Here is a 14382-nt window from a genome sequence, read left to right on the forward strand (position 1 = left end):
ATCCCAGTCGGTATCGCTGCAGCCCAGAGCGGATGAAAAAGGCCTGGTTCTCCCAAGATGAGGTGTCTACCCACGTGCGCCAAGGACGTCGGCAGTCTGGTGAGGAGGGAAGGGCTGTGTGGACAAGAACCTTCTTTATAGGATCCTGGCCCAGGCTGGGATCATTTGCAGCAACATAGTGGGGCGCTGCTCTCTTCAAAAGGCTGGGGGGGGGGGACAGCAGGATGGGTCGGTAGGCGTCTGTGGGCTGTTTTCTCTTTATGCCGGGGTTCCCCTCCACCAGCTACCTCCTATGCCCTCTGCTCACCAGGGCTGTCCACCTGCTCAAGGGCCTGGGGATATTTGTTATTCAGGACTTGACATCTCCTCTTAGCCATCTCAACCTCCTCGCATTGCTGCTCGGCCAGAGTAGCACTTGGAGATCATGGATAGTTTCTACGTTCAGGTCTCAAGTGACAGCAGAGGCTGGGTGGACGGAAAAAAATGCTTAAACCAAGTGGCACCAAATCCAGACAGGAAATATTTATTTTGGGTCATGCCATTTTTCCTCTCTTGGGTTTTCTTCCATGACGGGATTTGCTAATGTGCTCGTGGAGTTATTAGAATGAAGCGTCTGTTGAGAGAGAAAAAAACCTTGCTTTTTTTAAGTCTTAGCTCGGCCGTGATGGTGTGGGGTGGGTATGTTTCTGTGATCGATTCTCCTTTTTTTTTTTTTTTTTTTTTTTTTGGTTTTTTGAGACAGGGTTTCTGTGTAGCCCTGGCTGTTCTGGAACTCACTTTGTAGACCAGGCTGTCCTCGAACTCAGAAATCCGCCTGCCTTTGCCTCCCGAGAGCTGGGATTAAAGGCGTGCACCACCACCGCTTGGCCGATTCTCCTTTTTTCCTCTATTTCTCTCTAACAATAAGTCTGAGCCCCAGATGCAGATCTGGATTAAGCTGGGGGCGAGTCTGGAAACGAGATCCATGCTACAGTTGCTTCGAACAGATGCTTTTAGATTGAGAATATTGTTTTGGTTGGATTCATGAGTGTTTGGGTCGTGTTTTGCTACCACCTTCAGGGTCCTTGAACACTTGGGATTGATATCTGAACTTTGGCCTTTGAGAAAGTGGAGCCCGGTGGTCTCTGGGGAGTTTTCACATTTGCAGTGTTTGCTATTATTCCAGGCGACTCCCTTCTAGGCTAACCTAATTTGGCATTTAAATTTTATGATTAAAAGCCTCAAACTGAGCTGTTGCTTTATTGGTCGCAGGCCTTCTGTATTTCTCTTCCCTTCTGTAATTCTCTCCCTTCCCTCTAATGGTCTCTCTCAGCTTGCCATAGCTTAGCACTAGAAGAGTCTAGCAATGGTAGTTGTTCCAGTTTCTTTTCTGGTACGGTGATAAAATACTCTCCCCCAAAAGCACCTTAGGAGACGAAAGGGTGCATTCAGCTCACACCCTGTTGAGGGAAGTCAAGGCAGGAACTTAAGGCAGCCCCACTTGCTATTCTACATATTACCTGTGGCCAAGGAACTCCCTTCACAGCTGAGAAGTACAGCAGGAACCGTGGAGGAGGATGCTTGCTAGCTGACTCTCTATGGCTCATGCTTAGATAGCTTCTTTTTTACAACCTAGGGAATGGTGCCTCCCACAGTGGGCTGTGTCCTCCTACATTAATTAGCAATCAAGACAGTCCCTCACAGACCTGCCCACAGACCAACCTGATAAAGACGGTTACTCACTTGAGACTTTCAGGTGGTTCTAGACTGTGACAGGTTGACAGTTATTGCCAATTAGGATAGCTGTGGTATTAATACCATTGTCTGTCATGACATCAACATCAGAACTTTAGCTCTAAGAGGTGGGAATAAGAGCTCAGTGGCAGAGCACTTGGCTAGTGTGCCCTAGGTTCAAGTCCTCAGTATCACAGAAGACAAATAGTGCCTCCCAGTCAGGTGGTGGTGTTAAACACCTTTAATCCCAGCACTCAGGAGGCAGAGACAGGTAGATCTCTGAGTTTGAGGCCAGTCTGGTCTGCAGAGTTCTATATATATAGCCAGGACTATACAGAGAAAACCTGTCTCTTAAAAAACAAAATAGAAAAGCCCCCCAAACTAGAAAAGTACCCCTTGATACACACATCCCACCAGCAGCAGCTCTGAGGCACAGCTCTGCTAATGTATTTAAAGTAATTGAAGTGTGTACTTTACACAGGTGGTGTATATATTGTGTGAATTATAGCTCAATACAACTGTTGTCTTTTTACCTCAAGACTGTAGCTGTCCAGGATGGTTGGGAAATGAGCTGAAATTTCCATGTGGCTGAGATTTTAGCCTGTGACTACTTAGAGAGTTGGCTTTTTATTTTATCTTTTTATTTTTATTTTTTTATATTTTTTCGGAGCTGAGGACCAACCAAACCCAGGGCCTTGCACTTGCTAGGCAAGCTTGGCTTTTTAAAGACTTGTTAATTTTTCTGAGACATGCTTCATCCTCGGGAGCCTTCTAGAAGACCACAGTTGTACTTTTCCTTTTCTGGAGCTGGTGGTGCAATACTACTGATGGTGTGAGAGCTACCAGATGTGATGGTGGCAGCACTGTCGGTTGCCATGGTGATGGCCTGTATTGAGGTTCATGTTCATCATGACATTTCTTCCATAATACTGGGGAGTGTCCATCCTCTTACTCCTAGCATGTTCCCTAGAGTGGCTCTTCTTTCTCCTGTGTGGTGGATGGAGATCAGCTGATGGATTTGGGGGAATTATGTGTAAAAACAGACCTTGGAGTTACAGAGAGGAAGGACTGAGACCACATGCTTAGGTTCCCAGGCTCAGGGTCTTATGCCTCCTCCTCCTTCTTCCCTCCTTCTCTCTTCCTCCTCCTCCTCCTCCTCCTCCTCCTCCTCCTCCTCCTCCTCCTCCTCCTCCTCCTCTTCCTCTTCCTCCTCTTCCTCCTCCTCCTCCTCCTCCTCCTCTTCCTCCTCCTCCTCCTCTTCCTCTTCCTCCTCTTCCTCCTCCTCTTTCTCCTCCCCTTCTCTTCATCGTCCTCATCCTCCTCTCCCTCGTCCTCGTCCTCGTCCTCGTCCTCCTCCTCATACTCCTCCACCTCCTCCACAGCTATACCAGGCAGACAAAGCCACCATGATATAAGTAAGATCTGTCATAGCTTTTAAACTCTTATTCTTCTTAAAAGGTTTCAATGGAAAGAATAGAACATTTCTACTTCCCACTTTGTTACATTTTAAAACCTTTAATTTTAATTTAATGCTACACGTATTTCTCTCTGTGTGTAATGTGTGTATTCAAGTGCTATGGCCTTCCACCATGTGTGTTATGGGGACCAAACTCAGGCCGTCTGGTTTGGCAGCAAGTGCTTATCCTGATGAGCCCTCTTCCTCATTATAAAATCAAGTGAGGGTCATTGGTGCTTGCCACATAAGAATGTGGTCCTGAGGGACTGGAGAGATGGCTCAGAGGGTAAGAGCACTGTCTGATCTTCTAGAGGTCCCGAGTTCAATTCCCAGCAGCCCACATGGTGGCTCACAACCATCTATACTAGGATCTATACTTCTGGCATGCAGGTGTCCATACAGATAGAGCACTCATTTATATAAAGTAAATGAAAAAATAAAAATAAAAACAACCTGTTATGGGTCTGTTTAATCTCAAATTGGGGTTTCTACTCCACCTTAGATTATTCAGTTCCAAGATAAAAGATACATAGCCTTTATATAGGCAGATATCTACCCACCCCCGGTATCAATAACTCTGAGTTATGACTTGATTTATTCCATCTGGGCCACTCTTAACTCTTTTTTTTTTTTAAGATTTATTTATTAATTATATGTAAGTACACTGTAACTGTCTTCAGACACACAGAAGAGGGCGTCAGATCTCATTATGGATGGTTGTGAGCCACCATGTGGTTGCTGGGACTTGAACTCACGACCTTCAGAAGAGCAGTCGGCGCTCTTAACCGCTGAGCCATCTCTCCAGCCCCACTCTTAACTCTTAATAGGCTAGCCTTCATGGCCATGTTTTCATGACTCACCTACCCCATGGCATCTCTCCTCTCCCACCTTCTCTCTCTCCTCCTCATGGTCCTTGCCTCTGACCCCAAGCCCGGGAACCAAAACAACCCCGACAATCTCCTGCCCAGCTATAGGCTGCATGCAATCTTATCACCAACAGAGATAACTTGGGGCAAGGCTACATAGCATCACTGGGGTTTACCTGCAAATTCTCTCATCCCTGGGGCAACCAGGCCTTGGGGGGCCAGTATTTAGCATTACAACACGTACCAAAAGACCAAACCTCAACACTTGGACCTCAAGTGGATTCTGCAGTTCGCATATTAAAAGTCAGACACAGCTGTGTGTGCCTCTGATTCCAGTGTTGGGGAGATGGAGGCAGAAGGGTCCCTGGGGCTTTCTGGATAGTCAGTCTAGCTGATTGGTGAGCTCTAGGTTCCATGAGAGACCCTGCCTCAAGAAATAAGGTGCGGGGGGGGGGGCGGGGGGCTAGTGAGATGGCTCAGTGGGTAAGAGCATCCGACTGTTCTTCCAAAGGTCCGGAGTTCAAATCCCAGCAACCGCCCTCTTCTGGAGTGTCTGAAGACAGCTACAGTGTACTTACATATAATAAATAAATAAAATCTTAAAAAAAAAAAGAAAGAAAGAAAGAAATAAGGTGCGGCACTCCTGAGGAAGACATCTGATATTGACCTCTGGTCCTTCACATATACACAAATACATGCTCGTACATGTGTGAGCACAAAACAACAGAAGTGTGTGCAATTAGGAGCCAGAGGCATGTATGAATGAATGAATGAATGAATGAATCCCTGGATTCAACTCTAGCACTACGTAAAGCAGGTGTGGTGGTGTACTCTAGGAATCCTAGCTCTTAGGAGGCGGAGACACGGGGGTCAGAGGTTCAAGGATATGCTTGGCTACACATCATATTTCAGGCCAGCTATGTGAGACTGAGCCTTTTCCAAAAGTAAGTAGGAGTTTGCTTATGTGGATATAGATGGGGAATGTGCCAACTGTGCTGGTCTCAGTGTGTCCCCTTGAGGAGCAGCTAAAAGAGCTCTGTACACTTTGCCGTGGCTCTAAAGTTAGAGAAAATCGGGGGCATCCTTAAGCCGTCACATTTCATCAGGCAGGGTGGAGGTGGGCGGAGGGCTCTGTAGAGACAGGATTCTCTTACCCTCCCCCTCCTGTCTCATATCTGTCCCCAGAAAGTGGTGGCACCATTAACCTAATAGCCGTGTTTTGTGTCCCCAGAGCCTGGTCATATCCCGTGCAGCAGGGCAACACTTCCCAGCAGGCAGCAAGGATTGGAGATGCCAGGCCTTAAGGGCCGTAGAAAGTCGGGTGCGACTCTGCTTCCCGGCTTGCATGCTAAGAGGGCTCGGTGTGGGACATAGCTATTGTGCCGCCACTGCTGCTGCTGCTGCTGCTGCTGCTGCCTGTCACAGAGGTAGAAGCGCTTGAGGTAGAAGCGTGGCTCGTGGCTAGTCGGTCTGAAGCGGGTCGCATGAGGTCCATCTTTTCCAGATGGCTCCTTAACTAAGGCCTTGGCTGGCATGCTAATACAAGGATTGAGCAGTTGACCCTGTGCTGCAGAGAGGCAGAGGTGGCTCAGGCCCCACCCGGGGCCCCCGGTAACACTGAAGAAGGCTTCCCTGAGGCTGGACAGCTAGAGTGGACTTTGAGCTGGTGATGGGTCGGTGATGCATTGAGCTTGGGACCCAGATTAAGAGTCGCTGTTTCTTGGCCTGTGCTAACTACCTGTCTCTGTTCTTCAGAGCCCACCAGACACCTGCTCAGGCAACTGAGTGAGAAAGGTGAGTGTGGGGGAAGAGCAGGCAGGTCTCCCCGGGCATCCTCGGTGGGGGTGGGAGGACAAAAGCAGCTAGGAACCGGGTTAGGGACTGTGGAGAAGAAGCTAGAGGGAATTTGACTTCAGTTCTTCATCCCTGCTGTCTGTATGCCTGCCCACCCCCACCCCCCTGCCCCGTCCATACATCGTGCCCTTTCTTCCATTATGATAGGAGCCTAGCAGCTCACACTGGTTCTGTGCTGGGCTCCTGAGCTGTCATTCATTCCTTTAAAAGCCAGGACTAGGTGAGGGGTCCGGGAGTGTAGGAGCCCACATGAGGCTTCCCCAGGGGCTCTGGTCTCTAAAGAGGCTCTTTTCTTTCTCTTCTTCCTTGCCCTTCCCACCGTGTGCTTGGACCCTGCGGTGGTATCAGCAGCCAGAGCGGCCGGAATGAAGGTGAGTCAGGGGCTCCAGGGGCTAGAAGGGGGGACTGTGGGTGGCACTGTCCAGATCACTCCCCTGGGGACCCTTTCATACCCTCTTCCTTGCACCCCGTGGTGCCCTGCTTGGCCTGTGTCCTCTCAATTTTTCCCTCTTGGGATATGTAGACTTCTTTTGGGGGTCTTTATTCCCCACCAGATCTCAGCCTTGCAACCATAAAATACCTCACTCTAGAGAAGGCCAAGATGGGGCACTTAGGAATAGATTTTTCTACGAAGCCGTTTCTAGCCACCTACAGGAGGGGTGTTGCCCACAAGGCAGGTGACGAAGGCCTCTTATGCTCTGAACAGCATGCAGGCAGTGCTGGAGCCCTCCTGGACTTTGGGCAGCCACCCCACGAACAGGAGCAGCAGCCAGAGGCTGAGGGGGCTGCCAGGGAGGAGCTTGAGGAAGAGGAGGAACCCGTGGAGGAGGAAGAGCAGCGACAGCAGAGCTTCCCGGTCTCCTCGGAGGGCCTTGCAGGGCATGATGGCAGCGAGAAGGTGCCTGGGCCAGAGCTCCCGGGCTCAGAGGAGGAGGAGGAAGAGAGTCTAGCAGTGGCGGAGCAGGTAGCTGACTTCGCCAGTTCCCTGCTGGCCGCCCTCCACTGCTGGCACTATCGGGCCAGCGCTTTACTTTTCTCCCGGGGTGCTATGGTGAGGTGTCTCTTTGATCTCCCTTCTTCCTTGCATGTTATCTGGCATGTGCACGTCCTTCCTGTGTCCTTCCCACTCTCCCCCTACACCGTCCCTCCTTCCTGCTGTCAATACTTAACTCACTAACTGTCACGCCCTGGTGAGCCCCCGGCATGCACGTCCCAGGACTGGGTACCCACTGGTACCTCCTGACCAGGACTAACAGGGTCGGGGAGGGAGGGGAAAGCCAGCGTCCATTAAGTGTGAAGGTCAATGCACTGTGCCTGTAAGGGGCGGTGGGTTGGGCTTTTCTAAAACTGCAGACTTTGCAAAGATTCCTGTGGGCCCAGGCCTGGCAGTTCAGGTTATTTGGAAGGGCTTGGGCACAGAACTGGCTCAGAGCTGGAGGAGCTGCCTGTACCTCCTTGGGATACGGGAGTCACTGTCCATGTTGGATTGGAATGCGGAGGGGACCCGTTCTCAGTCGTAAGCTGACTTCTGCTTGCTTCAGGGGAAGAGACACAGGGAGTCTGAAGGCTCTAAAGGCTGCAGAAGGCCCAGTAACCGTTCGCCAACCAGTGCGGAGAAGCGCATGAGCTTTGAGTCTGTTTCTTCCCTGCCAGAGGTGAGCAGTCAGCAGGTGAGAGGGAGACTGTACAAGGTAGCTGGAGTTCAGAGCTCGAGGTCTACAGGCAGGTCTTTGGGGCACAGGCTGTCTCACTGGGTACATGCAACAGGGACTCTCACTTCCTGGCCCTTGCCCCTTCCAGAGGCCTGGACAGCCTAGAGGTGTGTGGTTTGGCAGTCTACCTGTTTCTATGAACTAAAAAGAGGTGACCGTCACTGGGCCTCCTCAGACAAACTGCCTGTGTAGGTCATAAGGTATGCCCTGCACAAGGTCTTAGGTGCCTAAGTAATGCCTGGGGCCACCTGGGCAAAGGGCTAGAATGTGTGTACCCACTGGGGGGGGGGTACCTCTTGGCTATTTTTCTCCTGTTCCTCACAACCGCTGCAGAAGGAAAAGAGGCATGGAGAGGCTGCAGAGCGGGCAGTGTCTGAGGGCACCTAACTCCTTTACTTTCTCAGAGTTAGAAGAACAAGGTCAGGAGCTAGACCCCAGGTCGAGCCTCAGCCGGGACAGGGCTAAGGACCGAGATGAAACTAGATAAAAATGTAACTGTCTACTTAAGCTGCTATAACAGTGTTTGTGAACGCAGGAATGTGTCGTTCAGAGTAGTGAGACTACTAAGTCCAAGATGAAGGCACTTCCAGCTGGCTTGCTGTCAGCTCCCTCTCTGCTTCAGTCACATTGTTTCTCCTCACAGCAAGGAGGCTTCCTTTAGCCTCTTTTATGAGGCACAAGTGTGGAGGCTCCATGGGGAAGTCACTTCCTAAAATCCCCACTTGTTCCTGTTATCGCAGTGGACAGCAGGTTCCAAGATGATTTTTCTGGAATCTCATTAATGATCCAGACCTTGAGAGTTGTACTGCCAGAAATGACAATTGTATGCGATACTCTGTGATTTTCTAGAGTCTACTCACGCGTTCTCCATTGTGCCACTGGCCCACTAAATTTTCTAGTAACCCACATTAAGAAATACAAAGAAGCCGGGCATGGCGGCACACGCTTGTAATCTTAGTAGCTTGGAAGAGGAGGCGAGAGAATTTGATATTTAAGGCCAACTTCAGACACAAAGCAAGTTTGAAGCCAGGGTGGGTTCTATGAAAACCTGTCTCATAAGAAAAGGAAAAAAAAAAAGTGAAATTCACTTTAATATCTTATTTTATGTAGCCTACCGGAGCTAAAGTCAAATTGATATTTTGTTTTGTACAAAGCCTTCAAAGATCTGGATGTCTCTTACATTCCTCACAGATTTCGATTTGGACTAGCATCATGTCAGAAGCTCAGCCGGAATGGCTGGTGGCTGCTGTGCTGGGCCACACTGCTCTAGATCATAGGTGCAGCCCGGGTTATGGAGTCACATCTGATGCTTCTGAAGTTGGTGTCTGCACCGGTCTTCTCCCAGGAGACTGCTCTGGGAGGACACCTGTGTCAGCCAGCTTACTAGGGCTCAGATGGCCACGTGGTCAGCGGGGGGTTCTCCTGTTGGCTTTCTCCTTGCCCGTCTGTTGGGCATATGCAGTGAGGCTGGGCCCACAGGTACTGAGGCAGGTTGGCTGACAGGAGCTGAATTGCTTGTCCTCACCTAGAGAGAGAGAGGCAGAGACACAGACAGACAGACAGACAGACAGACAGACAGACAGACAGACAGTGTGTACATGTGTGTGCTTTATATATAAGTGTTGTAAGTGCAGGTGAGGGTATGTGGTGGGTCAGTGAATAGCTTGGGCCTCAGTTCTCTGAGTCCCTAGTCCTGTGGGATCTGGGCATTGAGCTCACCTCCATCGGTGATTAGAGTTGAATTGCCCTCTAGCCCTGACCTCATGGAATCTTTGCTCCCTTGGGGAAATTGGGATATGGTTTCATAATTGTTCAGTCCTGGGTTTGAATCACAACCCTGAGCTGCCTTGACATCAGACAGTGGCTAGCTATATATATATATATATATATATATATATATATATATATATATATATATATATATATATATGGGGGGGGAAGCTGGATTAGTGTCTGGTTATGTTAGATGTTTCCACACTGCCCTTAGTTTCCAAGCAGGTTGCCACTGAGAGATGTTAATCCCTTCCTCATCCCTGGTGTTCTCCTTGGGTGTGAGGATGTGGTGGGTCTATCATCAGCTGCAGTGTAACTAACGCAATGAATGGGCCTGGGGCTGTAGGGTAACTAACAGAACGAATGGGCCTGGGCCCCTGCTTTTGAGTCCTGTGCATTCTGATTGTCTTTGTCCTGAGCTGCAGACCCTCTACCTGTCCTGAGAGCAGGCCATGCCATCTTGTCCCCCAAGCCTTGGGAAGGAACCCCAGCTCCACCCCTAATATGTTCTCTGTTGCATTCCAGGTTGAGACAGATCCTGAGCCTGGGGCCGAGCAGGAGGCCTTTACTGCCTTGGAAGGTCCCAGCACAGAGGAGATGCCTTCAGACCCAGAATTTCCAGAAGCCCTGGAGACACAGCTTCATGCCCCTAAGGGGCTGCTAGAAGTGGACAACCCAGCTGGTATGGTGGACTTTGCAGAGCCTGAGGCATCTGAAGACCTGAAGGCCTTGAGTAGTGAGGAGGAAGAGGAGGAGGAAATGGGAGCCGCCCAGGAACCCGAGAGCCTCCTGCCACCCTCTGTGCTGGACCAGGCCAGTGTCATTGCTGAGAGGTTCGCCAGTAGCTTTTCTCGGCGGAGCAGCCTGGCAATAGAGGATGGCAAGTCCAGCGGCCTAGGGACACCACGGCTTATCAGCCGGAGCAGCAGTGTGCTCAGCCTAGAGGGCAGTGATAAGGGCCTAGCCCGATGGAGCAGCATTGGGGACTCCCTCAGCAACCCACCCACCCCAGAAGTGATCATTGGTACAGACATGGTCACAGACAATGGCCCTTCTGTCAATGGGACAGAATCTCCAAGTGCAGGCTTGGGCTGCCCCACGGAACAGGATAGATCTTCCTGCAAGAAAAAAGAATCAGCGCTGTCTACCCGAGACCGTCAGCTGCTGGACAAAATTAAGAACTACTATGAAAATGCAGAACACCACGATGCCGGCTTCAGCATCCGTCGGCGGGAGAGCCTCTCCTACATTCCTAAGGGACTGGTGCGCAGCTCTGTGTCCAGATTCAACAGTCTTCCCAAGCCAGATTCAGAGCCAGCAGCTCCAGTTGGGTACAAGAGGCCGGGGAGTTCTCGTCCAGCCTCATGGACCTTGTTTGACCTTCCAGGTCCCAACGGGACAGACGAAGGGGACCCAGCTCCTGTCACAGATGCTGAGTTCCGTCCATCTTCAGAAATTGCAAAGATATGGGAAAGAATGGAGTCTTCACAGAGAAGTCCACGGACAGGGTCTGGCCAGAGCCAGGCCAATGGCTTTGAGCTACAAGAGCCACTGTTTATCTTGGAGGAGCATGAACTGGGGGCCATCACTGAAGAGTCTGCTGTCGCCTCTCCAGAAAGTGCCTCCCCCACCGAGCAACCCAGCCCAGCCCACCTGGCCCGGGAGCTCAAAGAGCTGGTGAAAGAGCTGAGCAGCAGTGTCCAGGGAGAGCTGGTTACCCCACTGCACCCCCGGATTGTGCAGCTCTCCCATGTGATGGACAGCCATGTGAGTGAGCGGGTCAAAAACAAGGTCTACCAGTTGGCCCGCCAGTACAGCCTCCGAATTAAGAACATCAAGGCAGCTAGGCCGCCTCTACAGTGGGAAAAAGCCACTCCTGACCGGGTTGAGCAGATCCTTCCCATTTCTGGCCTGCCTGAGGAAACTGGAGAGCTGTCAGGGAGCAAAGGTATGGTATGGGTAGGGAGCTTGGGGTAGAAAAACCAATTAGCTCCAGTGCTTCTGGGGGCAAATAACCTCTAAAGAGGTTAGACCATTCGAGGGCTGGACTCCAAGCACCGCATGGTATACAGTGAGCCTTGGCACTGCAGGGCCAGCCTATTCTCCTGATCAAAGCCTCAGTCTGTCCTGTCCTCCCTCCTCCTCAGCTCTTCCATTTGAGCAGAGAAAGCTTGGAGAACAGGCCAGGGGCTCATTCCATACAAAGATGAGAGTTAGAGGGTCAAATGGGATTTCTCTTCCTGCATATCCCAGTCCCCACATATGCTGAAGATGGTTCCCATCTTACCCTTTCTGTCTCGAATCTTCCTTCACAGTGGTTCACATAGCTTGCTCTCTTTCTTCCCAGCCAGGAGGAAACCCGCACTATCCCTCCTCAGCTATGAGCAGCTGGTGGCTCAGGAGCATGGCACATCCAAGTCTTCCTCTGCTATGGAGACCTCTCCACGCCGTTTCTCCTTCAGCCCTTCTGCTGTCAGCCCAAGAACCACCTCACCTGGGGCTCGGTCCTCCGCTCGGAGCCCCCTCAGCCCCTTTGACACCGAGACCTTCAACTGGCCTGATGTCCGGGAGCTCTGCTCCAAATATACCTCCCACGACAAGACTGCTCAGGCTGAAAGCAGTTGGCCCCGTAGCCTGCCGGTTAACAGGAGTCGCTCCTTGCCAGAGAACATTGTAGAACCTCCTGTGTCTGGCAAGGCGGACCGCTGCAGCAGCCTGAACACCAACAGGCGCGAGGGAGATGGGGAGGCCTCCCAGCCTCCACCTCCTGAGTCTCCTCCCCAAAGCCAGCTGAATGGAGGCGATGCCCTGTATGTCACCGCTGACCTTACCCTGGAGAACAACCAGCGAGTGATCATCATGGAGAAGGGGCCCCATCCTATCTCCGCCGTGGGGCTGGAGGAAGACAGTGGGAAGGAACCAAGTTCCCCGGTGGCTTTGAAGGGACAGGGCCAAGGTTTCCAGGAGTCTGCAGAGTACCAGCCCAAAGAACACGGTCCCAGGGACTCAGCAGACACAAACAAACAGGGTAGAGTGAGAAACCTGAGGGAGAAGTTCCAGGCCTTGAACTCTGTGGGTTGACTGACTCCTGAAAGGGAGAGAACAGCCATGTGGAGGTCGGAAGGACCTGGCATGCTCCCCCTACCCCCAACCCCCAACCCCCAACCCCCCCCAGGCCTGGCTCATTAAGGCCGATCCTCCATTCTTCTGGAAGAGTGGTTTGGGAAACACGTGTGAACTTACCTGTGCTGGCACCTCCCCTCCCCTGGGAGGGTGACTGACTTTCCTTAGGTCCAGATGAGCCACTTAACCTTCTCTGTAAATACTTCTCTGATATGAAGCCAACTATTTTATTTAAGCTTATCCTGCCCAGGGAGAGCAAGCACTGCCCGGCTGAGAACCCAAGGGAGAGACCTAGGAAGCAGCCCCGGCAGGCTTTGCCCTTGAACTGCCTTGTCATAGGACCCAGGCAGGAATGAGGCCAATAATTTATTGCTTTACATCCTGTGGGGTGTGTGTGTGTGTGTGTGTGTGTGTGTGTGTGTGTGTGTGTGTGTATGTATGTGTGTGTCTTATAAAGAATGTAACGGGCAGACTTAGTTCAGGTACTCTTGAAGGTTGTCTTGCTGGCCCTGTGGGTGTTGCCAATGGACGCACATGTCATTATTTACCTATGGTATAATAACCACTGCTGACCAACCAACCTGTGTTGTGGCCTCCTTCCTGGGGACGTGGGTGCTCACTCAAATGTCCAGGCCCAGCAGACAAAACAAGGGTGCTCACAGGTCAGGTGCATACATAGTGTGAGGTGGGGCCTTGTTCCCTGCCACGTTTGCCTCTGTGCATTGCTTTGTCCACCCAACAGCGTAACGTTCTATCTCGGGATGAGCTGGAGCCGACAGGGGCAAGTGGAACCCTTCAGATAAGCGGGGCTTTCTAGGGTCCAGTGCCTTTTACTCATCTCTCCCTCCCCAGTCCCCAGGAAGGGGTGAGGGTCCTAAGGCTGAGGCTTAGCAATGTCCTAAAGTGGTCTGCAGTGTTGTGGAGTGTAAGTGTATTTTATTGGAATGGTTCCTGTTCTCACAGCACCCACAGAAGTGTCTGGTTGCAAAAGGCCAGGAATGTCCCATTTCTAAATGGGCTTTTTTTCTCCACAGAAGGCCAGCTTTACTTTGGTTTGTTCTGTCTGGGGCCAGAAAAGAGGGGACTGTAGGGCCTTGGTGATCATTCTCTCTAGTGTACCTGTAAGTCTAGTGCGACCTGGGGGTCTTCCAACCTAGGAGGATAGATTGGATTGGATCTGATCATAGGATGACCATCGATCCCCACGCCACCCTGATGTCAGGTGAGTGGTGGTCTCCTGGGCAGGGACAGAGCAGGGCTGCAGTAGCCCAGGTCCTGTCTGTCCTCTGTCACCGAGCAGGCCAGGCCCGGGATATGACGGCCATTAAAGCATTGGATAGGTGACTCCAAGACAGCTGGGTCACCCAGCTATGTACTTTCCTCATCAACAGATTGAAGGCTGGATGAGTCAGTTTCTCAGACTCAATGATGGCATCCAGGGGTGGAGCCTGGGTAGCTGTGGCTAATGTCTTTCGGGTGAACCTTGCAGTCCATGTGTAGGTGTGCCTCGGAACCTTGGACAGGGGCAGTTGCACTCACTGGCTCCTATTAGAATTATCTGAAGACCCTCAAACCTGGCAGTCCCATGTCCCACCCAGGCCAAACAAAACTGCCCCTTGAAAATGGATTCCAGGACAGGGAGGAGATCAGGTTCCTGCTCCCCGCAGTTAACAGCCTGCATAGTAGATTGCTTAGAGACACCTTTGTCCTCGAGTTGATTGAACTTATGAACAAACAAGCTTCCTCGGGGTTCCAGATGGGATCTAGGGTCTGGATACCAGCAATCATCCCATAATACTCTGAGGAACAAAGTAAAACCCTAAGCTGTCTGTTTCCATGGTGTCTTCCCTCTGATGCCTAGTTCAAAGGAACAAGAGGCTGGTCA

General features: G+C 51.2%; 1 protein-coding gene across 7 annotated transcripts in view; it reads left to right on the plus strand.

The window, feature by feature from the left end:
- Positions 1–14309, plus strand: part of Plekhg3 (pleckstrin homology and RhoGEF domain containing G3) — a 44717-nt gene extending 30408 nt beyond the window's left edge. For 2 of the 7 annotated variants that reach the window (XM_029540839.1, XM_029540834.1), the window contains exons 12-18: positions 1–99; positions 5791–5829; positions 6238–6260; positions 6596–6940; positions 7431–7559; positions 9900–11322; positions 11722–14309. In XM_029540839.1, the coding sequence (XP_029396699.1) occupies positions 1–99; positions 5791–5829; positions 6238–6260; positions 6596–6940; positions 7431–7559; positions 9900–11322; positions 11722–12455 (2792 nt within the window). In that variant the 3' untranslated portion in view covers positions 12456–14309. Of the gene's footprint in view, positions 100–5266; positions 5357–5790; positions 5830–6237; positions 6261–6595; positions 6941–7430; positions 7560–9899; positions 11323–11721 lie in introns of all 7 variants that reach the window. The other 5 variants (XM_029540840.1, XM_029540836.1, XM_029540837.1 and 2 more) reach the window with 5 other exon arrangements.
- Positions 14310–14382: the final 73 nt, after the last annotated feature.

The sequence above is a fragment of the Mus pahari genome, chromosome 7 (genome assembly GCF_900095145.1).
Source record: "Mus pahari chromosome 7, PAHARI_EIJ_v1.1, whole genome shotgun sequence".
Lineage (NCBI taxonomy): Eukaryota > Metazoa > Chordata > Mammalia > Rodentia > Muridae > Mus > Mus pahari.